The 14,852-nt window shown below is 43.7% G+C and overlaps 1 protein-coding gene across 1 annotated transcript in view; it reads right to left on the reverse strand.

Annotated features, from left to right (window-relative positions):
• Positions 1–14,852, reverse strand: part of pdlim5b (PDZ and LIM domain 5b) — a 54,270-nt gene that overhangs the window by 38,767 nt on the left and 651 nt on the right. Inside the window, exon 2 of the mRNA XM_030769238.1 lies at positions 10,785–10,949. Coding sequence (XP_030625098.1) covers positions 10,785–10,883 — 99 coding nt within the window. The 5' untranslated portion in view covers positions 10,884–10,949. The remainder of the gene's footprint in view (positions 1–10,784; positions 10,950–14,852) is intronic.

Below are 14,852 nucleotides of genomic sequence, written 5' to 3' on the forward strand. Positions count from 1 at the left end.
GTCTCCCACAGGCCTTGCCTACGACCGCTTTTGAGTCATGAGCTACGCTTGCCCAATGCAAGAGCTCCAAGGTTTAAAACCATGGCAACATAAACAAAACAGCGCATTCCAGTGCATGAGAAAGGCAGGGCTCAGAGAGACACCGCTGAACGTTAAACCAAAGCAATGACAAACCGTTCTCCGCACACGCTGAGTGCATCACCTGATTACCATGTGTTACAAATGAGACAACCAAACCAGCGATACCACAGTGAGCAATATGACTGAGAGCTAATGCAAGCCAGAGAATATATGCCTCTGTGCTTATGAGAATGTGTGTAAGAGAGAGAAAGACAGAATATTTGTGTATGTTTTTGAGAGAGAGAGAGAGAGAGAGAGTGTGTGTGTGTCTGTGTGCGGGCATAAGTGTGTGATGAACAGTGCAAATATTACAGCAAATGGTCAAACAGGAAATATGAGCTCAAGTCTGAATTTAGAAGTATTCGCCTAGACGTTTGGACGTCCGCTGGTTGCGGCGAACAGGATGTATGGTTGGTTAATGAGAGGGAGTGTGGGGGGAGGGGGGAGGGACGCTGGAAGTCCCTACAGCGTTGGATATCAATGGCCGATGCAAGAGCACCATCTCAAATATCCCTACTGGTAGAGTCAAAACCGCAAAGATGAATGATGTCTACGGTGTGTTCTTCATTATCCCTGCACTGAGCAAAAACACATCAGTTCTTTCTCCGATTTGGCGTTAAAAACCAGTCACATTACTCAAAATCTGAATGCAAGGAAAAAAAAAAAAAAAAAAAGACAACACTATTCTATTTACAGACAGAGTGAGAAATCTGTGAGGTTTTTCCCTGTATTTGTCATTACGGTTACTGTAAACACTTGTCAGAAAAACACTTCACCACACTGAAATACTTAGCGCCGTCTGGCAGTATTCCTTGCCGTTTCTCGCATGAAAAATTCGCACAACAGAGTGACGAAGAGGAGCTTCTGTAAACCGAGAACCACATTCAGTGTCTACATTTTTGTACGGGTGCCATCTTGGCCACTTTTACCCCCATTTACCGAACCTTCGACATTTTCCATCAACTGAACTCAACTGAAAAATGACAAGACATTAAACCGAAACATTCAGCCACAGTCAAATGATAGCTACACTTCAGCTATGGCACCAGTGCCATTAACACCAGATGCTAAACACTCAGTCAGTTTAAAAACTAAATACCGCTAGGACACAGGATCATGGAATCGTTTCAGAGAAAAATTTTTTTCTTTTTTCATAAATGAAGTTAAAGGTCAAGCATAGTGCTATAAAGTCTGTGGATCACTTTGAATTACTGTTATTTAACGTAAGTGAAAAGGTTTAAAAGGAGTGGCCAGGGTTAAGGAGTTTGAACTGACTGCATTTATATTCCACCATTTGAACTGCCTTGGGTACGCTCTTCTCCTTTTTATGTATGTGCCATTTTGGAGGGGGGAAAAAAAATGAGTCATTTCTTCCAAACAATAAATATTTAATTGAATTCAGAAATAAAAATTGAGCGTTGGCTCAATAGTTTGGCGTAAGGAAGTGTTAGTGATTTTTATGTTCAACGAAATTCGATTGAATTCAAGAGTATGAACTAGGTTATGTCAGTTGTAAAAGCCGGGAAGATGTCCCATGAAATGATTCAGTCTTTCATGATGAAGTAGCTGGGGTTTTTTTTTACCCTGGCCATGATGAAAGAAAATATGCCATTTCTGCATTTGTGGGATAGTTTAAAGAGTGATATGGATGTAGTCTGACAGACAGAGAGGAGCTCCCCAAAACGAGAATAACTGAGCAGTCTATAAAAGGTAGAGAAGTTCACCCTTTTCTTTTTTTCTGTCTTCAAATACTGGAGAAAGATCGAAGAACAAGTCAGTCAGAGCAGAGATGGATAAGGTATGTCTGTGTGCGTGTGTGTGTGTGTTTGCGTGTGCGTGTGCGTGTGTGCGTCTGCATGTGTGTGTGTCTGTGTGTGCATGTGCATGCGTGTGTGTGTGCATGCATGCACTCACACACACACACACACCTATGCACAGATTTGTATATGTCAGTGAGAGAATATGTATACGCAGATGTGTGCAGGTGTGTGTGTGTATGTGTGTGTGTGTGTCTACATTCATGTGTCTTTATCCACGATGCTAAACTGCTTCACTGTTCTTATCCATTATTGGCTGTGTGAAACGTAACCGCACACATAATTTTACAACACCACAACCACAATCTGTCAGGCTTTAAATCTTACACATGAACAATCCGGACATTTTTACTGTCCTCTCTGCACTGCTGCCAATTGCTATGAATCATCGTCCTCCGGAGTTGGCCCTGTCCGTCTCTCCCGCTCTCTCTGTCTTTCACTCTCGCTCTCTCTCTCTCTGTCTTTCACTCTCGCTCTCTCTCTCTCTCTCTTCTTTTGTCTGTCTGAAGTGCATCAGCCAAAGCTTATTACCAACACGACACAAATCAAGCCACAGCGAAGAAAACTGAACATAAATACACTCACAAACTCATATTTAAAAGAAACAGCTCACTCAAATCGACTTGGTTCTCTGGAGAGATCACACAAATCCGTTAAAACTGCTGAAGGTCGAACCTCAGGGAGCAAAGTCGACTCTTTGTCATCAACTTTCAAGGTTTCTAAGTGCTGTTTGAAAACAAAGAAAAAAATCTCACTTTGCTATAATTAGTGGGGTTTTTTGTCATTCTGTATGTAGATTGGTACATTCTAACATACTGGACAATTTCTGATACTCAAACCTCTTTGAGCAGTCAGTTGAATCTCACGAATGTGGCTTACTTTCAAGTACAGCACAGCACAATGACAGTCATTTTCACTCTAACATCCCATTAACTCAAACATAATCCAATCTGAGGAAACCAAAAACCCTGGAAGAGCCAAAAGGCTTGGGGGGGGGGGGGGGGGGGGGGGGGGGGAACAACCAGAAATGTCAAACCACCCCAAACAACCAGTTTTGCCCCCTTTTATTATAGACACCTTACTAATTAAAAAAACGGATCTTCTGTGAGTGTGAATAAAACATGGCCGACACTTAACAGTTTTCTGTGGTCAAACGCAGACGTTTCATTTGGTCTAGAAATGCTATTTTAAATAAATCACTGGGTTTATTGTCTGCTTTTACAGCCAATGCATGAAGGAGAAAGAATCCACACAAACTTCTATAAATAGACTTGACAAAACATAACGTAGATTTTTACCATTTGAATCAAAGAAGGGTTTGTGTGTGTGTGTGTGTGTGTGTGTGTGTGTGTGTGTGTGTGTGTGTGTGTGTGTGTGTGTGAACATGTCCAGACCAAGGGAAAAGCTTCTGTCATCCAACACCAGCATTACGACTGTAACTAGACTGTAACCCTGAAAACTAGCCTAGCTGAAAATATCCACTGTGGTTTCTGCATATGTCGCTCTAATAATTGACCCAAATGATGAAAAGTTAGAAAGCGCTCTGAACCGTTTCATTGCTCCAAGCCAAAAACCTCTCGGTCTCTTGGACACTTTTATGCACTGCTTGCCACTCGTAACCTTTCACATTAAGTATTCTGGGTTGCAGATTCCCAAACGCTAAAGCTAAGCTACCTCACTCACGCTGACTCCATGCCCGGAAAGACCGCTAAATCCTTCTCATATTTACTACCATAAAATGCCAGAGAAATAGCAGGTTGATTTCAGCAGCAGAGAATTTACCAGCGCTGATTTGTTCCTTACGTAACATGCCCTGTTATTTTAACTTTTTGAAATGAGTTTGTTCCCCACACGCTCAATCAGCTACACGGTCATTGATAGATCTAAAGTCATTGAAGACTGGAGCGATAAGACTAATTTAATAAAAACGTCAAGGTCAAAACAACATCTTTGCTCGCTGGCTAGCGTTTCACGGAGGTCAAGATGACCCCCAGAGTCTTTTTGGACGGCATTCATCCATCCGTCCTTTTTCTGCTCTTTCAAATCCTCCTGCTTATGTAAGATAATACCGTCGTTCTGAATGGAATCTGCTCTCCTCTTACCACTTGCTCAAACAGCAACATTTCGCAATGTACACGCAGACCAACTCGTATTGTGTGCACAGTGGTACCAGAGAGAGTGAGAGAGAGATGGCACGAACGGAGGCCAGAACAAATTCCACTCCGTCACGCGTGACGTCAGAAGAGCAGGAATGAAATGTTAGAGTTGGAGAGTGTCCATTAAAGAATACTCGGTCAAACACACACAAAAAAAAAAAGATGGCTAAAATTAGTGTGTGTTTGCTCCGTCTGCGTATCAAATGTCAGAGTGAGAAAAAACAGGACCCGACTCTGTAGTTGTGGAGGCAGGGAAGTCCGGAGAAAACCTAAACTGTATTGACCTTTGACCCGTCCAAATAGACAGTGAAACTCTACCCAAACATAACTGTCAGTACTGGAGATGGAGTTAGTAATCTCTTTCATCTGTGACTATAATTAACCATATACACAATGGAATTGTGTGAGTGTGTGTGTGTGTGTGTGTGTGTGTGTGTGTGTGTGTGTGTGGGCCAGATAGTGCTATCAAATGTTACCAAAAAAGGAGTTTGAGTTTTCACAGAGTAGAGTGACAGAAAGAGAGAGATAAAGACAGAGAGAGAGAGAGAGAGAGCAAACATTTCTCTCTGCTGATTTCCAGTGACACACTCAACATGTCTCACACAATAGTAGCCTGCATGTTTAGTTAGTACTGCGCTGGAAGATCCCGTTTCAAAAACATAAGAAATAATTAGTCCTTATCTTACTTATGACATTTTTATGAAACCTTGTGCCCTAGTTCTGGCATAATTTTGTCTGCCTAGTGATTTCCACAGGAGAAATTTATAAAGTCACGAATGCTATAGCTCCGGAATCAGTGGTATCCACAGTAACCCTGTGAAACACATTAGCACTACGCAGTCTTCAATAAATGAGTTTGTCAGTGGGTGCGATTCAGAAATGATGGCTAGATGGTATTTAAATTGCTCATTTTAATTTAAGTCAACACAATCCATCATTTTGTTGTTCAGTCAACATCAGTCGACAGCTATAACAATAGCAAATTTACAACATACTAATTAAGTCTAATTATCCTGAAATACTTTACTTATCTGTGTTCTCAAGTGTGTGGTTTCACACAGTCCTCGGGGGAGCCTGATTTTAGCCTACAGCCTGTTCCACTAGTTCTAGAGAGTTCACTTACAAGAGGGTGACAGTGAGAGGTTCACGTCTTCACGCTTTTCAGTTCCCTATTTTTTTTTTTTAATTCAATCCCATCTCTCCAAAAGATTCATACATCCAAACTTTGAAAAAGAGAACATCTGTAGGATTCTAGTCATGATATGTTATGACATACATAGAGGACTTTAAAAAAAAAAGAAAAGTGAATGTATAGTATATGCATGAGTTAGTACCAGTTCTCCTCTGAGAAACGTTTAACCTTGAATATCATAACACACAGCCTTGTCGTTACGCAGCCTTGACTGTCCTTTCCTCTCCACATGATTAAAAATGTTTGGACAACCTCGGGTAGAACAAAGGATCAAAAAACAACAACAGCATCCATAAATCTGATCTACGCAGCGGGAGAGGAGAACAACCCCCTCAACGGACTCAACCCTCTGCTGGAGGTCCAAACTAAGTAAAAAAAAAAAAAAAAAAGAAAAAAAAAAAGCAAACAAGACCAGAGCCCGAAAGTCGAGTCAGCCGTGAGTAACGGACCACAAGGCTCTTTGCTCCGACCCGTGGTACATTCATCTTAAACCAAGAGTTTCCTCCGACTCTTTTTTTGGCAACTTTACAAAAGACCCTTGCACAGACTGTCTGGATTGTCTGCATGGACTACCCTGCGAGAACTCGTGGGAAATCCAAAAGATTAGAATGTCACCGAGAGGGATTACAGCTCTAATGAGCATCAAAACGTCGAAAAACAAGCCGCCGCCGCCTGCAGAGCTGAAGGACAGAAACTATTTCAGTCTACTCTGTCTCATCAGACAAGACAAAACTGTTAGGTCAATATGTTCAGTCCTCACTCACAGGTATAACCTCACTCACAGGTATAACAACTGATTGATTAGTGATCGTTGAATAACTGATTGATTTTTTTTTTTTTTGACTTGTTTGTTTTTAACCAGCTGTTTTCTCTCAGATTTAATTTCCTTATTGCACTCACGTATCACAGAGTCTGATAACTGTTGCCCTGTCTTGGCAGGGAGATATGTCTACTTTCCCAAGTCTCAAGTTGAACTTTTTGGGTTTTTAACCTCAAAGCTTTATAAAAGAGCCAGAAATGTTTGAGAACCGGAGTTCATCTACTTTTTAGCGCTGACACTTTAATGGTAAGGCCCCCCCCCCCCCCCCCCCCCCCCCCCCCCCGGTTACTGACTGACACGACAGCCTCCTCACTGCCCAACGGCTCTCTGCTCGTACATCATCCTCAGGAAGACAAACAGGCCTCACTGCTGACTCGAGGAAACAGGGCCAGCACTGCGGAACTCAGGCCTGCCTCCGACAAGCGGAGCGTCGAAGTTCCGCCGCTCCAAAAGCAACAGCGTCGAGTTCTGCCGCGAAAACTACGGAGCGGCGAGTCACGCTGGGCTAAGCAGCAGGTTGCCTGGAAGACAAAGGGCCCGTCTTAACGCGAACAGGCAGACTCGGATAATCCAAGAGCAGCGGTGGCATCGGCCAAAGCCTCACAGTCTCTGTGAGTGATGCACAGGGTGACTCATCTGATCATTTCCAGCAGGGGCTGGAGCCATTTGTTGACACAGAGATACATTTTACAGTCGGTGGGAGAGTAACTTAACCGCGTGCCACTGAAACCACGTCTCTAAAAAAAAAAAAAAAAAAAAAGAAAAAGAAAAAAAGAAGCTTGTGATTTTTACAGTCCTCACGCCTGCCCATATTACCATCCTAATTCTTTTTGAAAACTCTTAAAGTGTTGCATGAGGGTTATGTTACACCAAGATGGCAGTGATTAAGTTATAACCACTACCATCACCACCACCCCCCCCCCTCCACTCACCCCTCCCCCCCAAACCCTAAATTTACATGATTCAAACTTTTGTCTTCAAGTTAAAAAGCCTCTTGTCTCACAGTTTGTGCCAAATCATAAATCAAACATTATGTCTCTTCTCAGTCCAGCTCACATAGGCCTGCATGGCTAACAGAACGTAAAGATACTCTAAACTTTATTTGGACACAAAACACTCTGATGTCTCCTCAAAACTGTTTTTCTGGCCTTCAGCATTTTTTTTTTTCATCTAAAACATCTGTTCGTACAGATCAACTTGAAGAAACACAATATTCTGTGGTAATATTCTCTTCAAAGAATGAAATTAAGGAACACAAACTGAGGCAAGGACGTCTCCCTGATAGAAATTTGAAATATGAGCCTTGTATCAAAGTCTGATGTTTTCATTTGATTTTTCCACTAAGTTGGAACAGCATGCTAGCGCTTGTCTTCTCCAGTCGCTGCCGAGGCCCGCGGAGGTGGTACGTTCCGCTTCTCTCAGTCCCTCAAACGCAGACTGCTGGACCAGCTATATGGTACAGTCCAACTCTCTCACCATCTCAAACAAACGTCCTCGATCCTCAGTGGATCCGCCAAAGCAGAGTAAACGCAATCAGCGCTAGGTAAGAGATTGTTTGTGGTAGTTTTATGGAGGAAATTGCTGGCAAGCTGTGTGAACATGTGTGCCGTGTCGGGGGAATGGCCTTCAGACATCTGATATACAGATTTAGCATCAGGTTATAAAGCAGCCACAAAGGACTTGGAAAACACATGCAACACAGTTACAGTAATACAGCTGACATAATGTAAGGGTGAATGGATTAAAAAGACAGAAGCATCATAAAATATCACAAATATTGCTTTGAAGGTAAGCATCAAAAAAAACAACCCGAGGATCCTGCCCTTCAAGCTGAGAGAGTTCATAGGAATACCACGGCATATGAAGAATTCAGCATACAAAATGAAATAATGTATATTCCTTCCACCCCCCCCCCCCCCCCCCCCCCCACTGAAAATGAAACCCTGCCAGTCCGTCTTTCAATGTCAGCAAACCTCTGTCTCTCTCTCTCTCTCTCTCTCTCTCTCTCTCTCTCTCCCCTTTTGCAGAGGCCCGGGGAGTATAAATAACTTCCTTTCACAGGAAGAGCCATTATCTCCCATGCGCTGTGGTGGGCACTGTTCTTGCGTGTCACGGTTCTGCCCTTACGGTTCCACGTGTCGTTCCGGCAGACTGGGCGGAGGAGGAGGAGAACCCTGCCCGGGCCAAACGACGGCCGCTTAAAAAAAAAAAACGGTTGGGGAAACGGCATCAAGTCAAGAACTGCTGCCAATCAAACGACAGTACATCCACAGAGCACCTTGGCACCGCGTCCGTGGCAGGAGAGAGAGGCACAGAGCTTCGTTCAGACAGCAGCGACAGCTGAATGAAGACAGGCCTTTCCGAAAAAAAAAAAAAAAAGGAAAAAGTTTCTGGGCCCTAAAAATACGTACACTAGATAATCCCTGCTCGAACCATACTTAGGCCCTATCAGACAGAGCATTCTGCTGAACAGAGTGAGTGTGGGGTGAGGTCAGCTTGGCACTAAAGGGGTGTATGGCTTAGAGGTGGGTTGGGGGGGGGGCAAACCTCTACACAACACCAAGGTAGAACCCCCCACCCCCACACCCTATCCTCAGATTACGTAATAACATGTGCGCATAGCATGCGAGGTCATGAAGGTCTTTCCATTCCGCCGGCCCTGCGGAGAGCAACACTGTGCCCCCTCCCCTCCCCCCACCATAAAACGGCTAAAGCGGCACAGACGCAGGCGGCAAAGGGTGTGTCCTCCCTGTGGTTCTGACCAGAATGAAGAAAAAACAAAACACAGGCCTCTACAGATATGTAGTTTTATCTCATTGAAAAAGGAGGGATCTATCTGTGTGGTCTGCCAGTACAAAGTCACTTTTAAGTCTCCATCAAGACTGTGTGTTTATCTCCCAAGCTGTCCGCCTGAAGTGAATATATAAACGCACGCGTGTACTGGAAATGTATATATATGTTCCACATCTTTTCCTAAGCTGAATCTTTTCTTGTCATGCTTTGTTTCTGACAGACATTAATAAGGGTGGAAACAGACAGCACACGGAACTGAGTATAAAGTTGAGACATCATAATGACTTGTTCAGACAGATCTGCAATATGCTTGAGACTTAGCCTCCCGTGACAGACAACGAAAATACAGTAAGTGCGTCTGTGCAACAGAGACTAACCCATTCATCGTCATCATCAGAGCGATCTTCTGACGGAGAGCATGCCAGCAGCTAGCAACTCCTACACATCCAAAGCTCTGTTAGCACAAGCTGCCAAGTTGCCACCCCCCCCCCCCCTCCCCCCAGCCCATCCCAACAAAGTTACAAAGTTTGGATTTATACGAAGTAAAGCTTCCAGACAGATATTACTGATGTTCTGCCTCACCACAAGAACACAGGAGAGCTAGTCTGCTCCGGAAAGTTCCTGTGTTCCCTCCACAGACAGATTCATCTTGGTCTAAGATAAAGCAGAGCTGTCCTGCAAAGTGCCCCCCCTGCCCTCCCCCACCGGTCCCACACTGAAACCAAAGGCATGTGGAATTCAGACAATATTACAAGGAGATTGTAAATGGGGGGGGGGGCATGTTAATCCCTGTTCATCGACAGTCAGCGAGACAGTAACTTAGAGCATGTGGTGGAAACAGTGAGCCAATTGGCTTTTAGCACAAGAAGAAATCAGCCAGAGCCAATCACAGGGTGAAGTTTTCTGGGCAAAACAGGATTCCAATTTATGGAAACAAGTGAAAGGAAGCAAAGCTAACCTGAATGCTTGTTTTGTTTCTCTCTCTCTCTCTCTCTCTCTCTCTCAAAGCTTATTTCCTATGGTAATAGACACCCCTGCCTCACACAAACAGGCACACACACAAAAACGACATTCTTCAAAAGCAAAGCCCTTTCAGCATGACGTCTCAATCTTTGAGGTACTGCATTGAAAACAAATCATTTATAACACATCAAATGCTTGGATTTCCATGAATATGTAACCCCAGGACATGTTCTAAAGAGTTATTTCTATGTAGTGCCCAAGGGTGTTCTTAAAAATATAAATATGACTTGCTTTTCAGAGAACTAAGCTAGCATTGTTCTAACAGGTCTGATAAATGAGATAAAAATGGAACTGGAGGGAAGACAGGAGAGAGAGAGAGAGAGAGAGAGAGAGAAAGAGAGAGAGAGAGGCTTTACAAAAGCCCGTGTGCTTTAGGGGGACAGTTGCATGGCTGTAAACTGGCAGGAGAAATATAATAGGATCCATAGCAGTGACTCTGTCTTCAGCTCACAGTCAGCCAGCATAGGACGCATGGCTACCATTCCTGTACCCTGAACGTCATGGAGGTAAGTAGACTCCAAACAATGCATGTGTGAGTGTGTGAGAGCGAGAGAGACAGTACGTGAGTGTGTGTGTATGCGTGTGTGTGTGTGTGTGTGTGTGCGCGCGCACACAGCAGACGTAATGGGAAAGCTCATAAGGGTGTGTGGAGTGTGTGCACTTATACTAGACATAGCTTGTTCAGGAGCCTGTGTGTGCTAAAGCGGACCTGCACACCCTACCCGGGAGCGGAGAGGAGCGACTAGAGATCAACGTGGAAGATTTCCAGAGCAAATTTGGAAGTGTGTGTGTGTGTGTAGGTATGAACGAGAAGCGGCCAGGGAGATGACGACACCGGCAGGCAGGCAGGTTTTAGGACTTACTCTGGAAATGGTGAGGGGCATACTGAAATCCTTCCCCCCCTGCAGTCTGAAGCCCCAAGGGGAAGGTCCAATCAGGGACACACTGTAGGTACTGCTCATGGTGGCTTGGCTTGCTGAACACAGAGGAGATAAAGTGTCTTCCAAAGTCCAAATCTCTCACACGTCCTACGGGACAAAGGCGAAAAAAAAAAACGTTTTATTCTTGGTAATGTTACCAGAATACACAACAAGGTCAGTTTGCTACTAATAGAAAAGCATCAAACTCTGGCAGAAGCGCGCAGTACAGAAATAACTAACGCGACAGAATCTATTCAGGATTTGACACATCAAGACGCGGTTTTTATACAGGCCTACGGAGACCGTTGATATACAAGTTTGGACAGAGTCTCTTGTATCTTTGGAAGGAGCAGGCGAGGAAACACGGACCACACTAAAAATCCTCTGAGCCGCGTTTTCCACTGACGCCTCCTGAGTCAATATTTACCACTAAACTGTGAAACAGCTGCACCAACTACACTAACGCTTACAAGTACAGAGCAGCGCAAAAAACAAAAAAAAAAACAAAAAAAAAATCACCAGGAGAAACTATTAAAACAATTTATCTATAAACATTCAAAAGCACCTACCATGAACCTGCTTTACAAATTAAACAAGTACAAGAGCATTGACCCAGCACCTCCATACAGATCTATATCTATGTGTATATAGACAAGTATAGAGACACTTCTATTATTTCTATGTCTATATCAGTATCTGACTATATATACATATCTCCCCAACCCCCCCCCCCCCCTCCCCTCTCTATGGTATATAATGTATGTGATTAAATAATTATATCTCACATTTACCTGAATTGGTTTCAGTGTCCTCAGTGTCTAGTCAGGCAAAGTGATCTACTAACCATACATTTCCTCTGCCACACTGACAGCCCAACAATAGAGCAAAACCTATTTATACCAAGGAGGGGAGGGCTGAAGTCCATCGGAGCCCAGTATTTTAGGAGCCATGACTGAGTATGGCTGGTGCTCTGCTGCTGTTGTTGTTGTTAAGTTGTTAGCCCATTGAAAATCCAGCACAGCCCAAACACAAACATTCCAGAACAGAGTGGATCAGAAGCACGGGGCTCGTTCAGGAATGTTCCGCAGAGGTAAGTGGGATGCTTTTAGAACAGAACAGTAACATCACTCTGCAAGACCCCCCCCCCCCCCCCCTCCAGCCCCACCCCCCCCCACCCCCATACACACACACACCACCCCATAACCACCCCCACTTTTTTTTAGGAAGACGACTAGCTGAACCTCATTGTCACACTACCCCTGAAATGAGTTCATTTTCATTCAGGTGTGTGAAAAGAGAAAGCACAGTTAAGCCCAGATGGTGCATGCAGCTATGGTTCAGGCAGTATTACCTTTACCTTTAACTGACTCTAGCCCTTTTGAAATGACATAAGCTGTATGCATTTAAACCAAGACATCCTGCTGTAGCAAAAAGGTAAAGGACATTTTCTATTATATTCTTTGAAAAAAAAAAAAAAAAGTCAGGTGCAGTACATTTTCTTATGTCGTCCATTTAGAAAGTGAACCTGTAGTGCACTTGTGAGCTGATGGAATGCCATTTTCTCTTTGTTGAAACACACACACACACACACACACACACACACACAGTTCCTCTTGCAAAAGTCATTTGTTTTGTCACAGTTCCTCCTGTTACTTCCAAGGGTGGAGTTGCATAGAGGTATTACGTGAGCCTGTTGACTGAGTCAGTACAATGAACGAATTTGTTTTCTATTCCTTTGACCTTATTGTGCTACCGTTTCCAATAACAAAAGCTTTCAATACGAGTCTGATTCCTCTACCGGGTTTCTCATTACTTATCTTATTCTCCATCAAGAATGTTGTTGTTCTTCAAGCTGGAATTATACAGGCAGTAATCATCACAGGCCACTGAACACATGGGAACACTCTTATAATGAAGGCTGACATTGAGGAGCCAGCCCAGCCCGTCTGATGTATGCTAAAAAACTTCCCAGAACAGATATTAAAAGAAAGCAGCTTTTTTTTTTTCTCGGGGAGGCAAAACACAAGATGGTTCGAGCACTCCTCTTTAGTCAATGTCATCGCACCTCCATTGTCCGCACCGAGCGTTAAGTGTGCTGACTGCTGGTTTCCATTTTGGCCCTCTTTCATCCTTCCTAAGCCTCCTTTTGTTTCGCAGAAGAAGTCTGAAATTGACATTCCAAAAAGAAAACGGCTTTGCGCGTCTGTCACCGGCGGTATATAAAGGATCTAAGACCGCGCGAAAAAACTGGCATGTCTGTCGAGCAAGACTAAGCTTTCCCGTGTTCTGGCTGGCGCCGGGCTGCTTGGTAGGGGGAGAACCCTTGCCAGGGGCACACCCTGGAAAAGCTTGGGTTCTCTGGAGGAGAACAAATTAACGTGGCAGAAGCCCCTTATTGGGCACAAAATGAAATCTCTGCCAGGGCCGAGGCCTCGTCTTCATGCCTAATATGGTTCCCAAAAAAAAAGCGCAGAAATTCAAAATGCAAAGGTTACGATCAAGACGTTAAGAACAACTGGCGTGAATGTCTGAGAAATGAACCTGTATGAGATTAAAAACTTAAAGCGTCTCTCATTTTCACTGAGAGAAGCAATACTGTCACTGTGCGTGAAAGCAAAACCGAGTTAAAAGGAGCTTGCGTCATTTTCAGATACCCAGAGTGAGACGTCACTTATAGTGCTCCAAACTACAGAGGTGTGTGTCAGAGGAGTCATGCCACGGTTGGACTTTTAGCTCCAACCGTGTGTGTGTGTGTGTGTGTTTCTGCTCGTTTCTCTGATTAATGTTTACCTGAACAGGACTGGATATCAACATGACCTCTGCACACTCAAGCAAACTTGGAAGTACCTTGTCAAAGACGAGCGTCATCCAAAAGTATGTAAGACCTTTTCTCTTTAGCATGCTAAGGCTTTGACTGGTGACTTGATTACTGTAGGCTCAGGGTTTCCTGAACCCAATCAAGAGTTTGCAATTTGGAAGTTTTCGTGCATTTCGGTCTCTTTTCTCAGAGGTCTCTCTAAAACAGAGAGCTTTGACAGAGCCTGGGTCTCTTAAAACCAAACATTACCGGTGCTGAGGTCATTAACACGGACATGCTCTGTGTTCTCTTAAGCAATCCTGCATTCCGCAGGCTAAAGACCAAATCACCTGCAGTGTATCTGCCCACCTGACTCTTAAGCTCCGCCTCCTCAAAAATCCTGCATGCCTACTGCAACACACCTGGCTCTTGTAAAAGGGTGGAGGCAACACCTGGCTGACACACCACGATCCCACAGAGCGTGGTACCACACACCCAGCAATTATGTAAACACACATAAACACACACACACACACACAGGCATAAATTCCACCTAATGAACGACATCTGGGCAAGGGAACATGCTGTCCTGGAGTGATTAAGAGAGACACAATAAACAACGTCTACAGCAGGGTCACTGACTGGTCAACATCTCAGTTTTAACAGCTTCAGGCTCTCAGAGCTTTAAAGGATTGTCACTGTGAATTCTCGTTTTCTGTTCTGCTTTTCCATTATATTTCCACTTGAGTGAGTTTTAACGACAGTATAGTACCTTCACAATTCACAAACTTCACAACTGCATTAAGAGTAGAATTTCGCTTTGGAAAATTTCGCTACGGTAAATTCGTAGATTAAGATACATTCACACGCCATGACATCTTTACGCAAAATATTTGACAGGCTTTTTGGTTGGCTTCAGTGGACCATGCCTCATTTTTGCGCAAAACTTTATCTACTGATAAATGATCAAATCCAAAAATAAGTAGAAAACCAAGTAGGCTACTCTGAACAAGAAATAAACTTTAAAAGACGCCTCTTGATATAACCTTAACTTCTAGTGTCAGTCAAAAGATCTTACGACCTAACAAGCATGTGACTAATGTTCATGTTCTCTGAAGTAGGCAATAATTTGTTTGTTTTTGTTTTTCACACAAAGGATCTTAACCAATTAGTTATTTACTTAAAGCACTGTAACACTGAAGAACTGTGTACGA

This window comes from Chanos chanos, chromosome 3 (assembly GCF_902362185.1).
Source record: "Chanos chanos chromosome 3, fChaCha1.1, whole genome shotgun sequence".
NCBI lineage: Eukaryota > Metazoa > Chordata > Actinopteri > Gonorynchiformes > Chanidae > Chanos > Chanos chanos.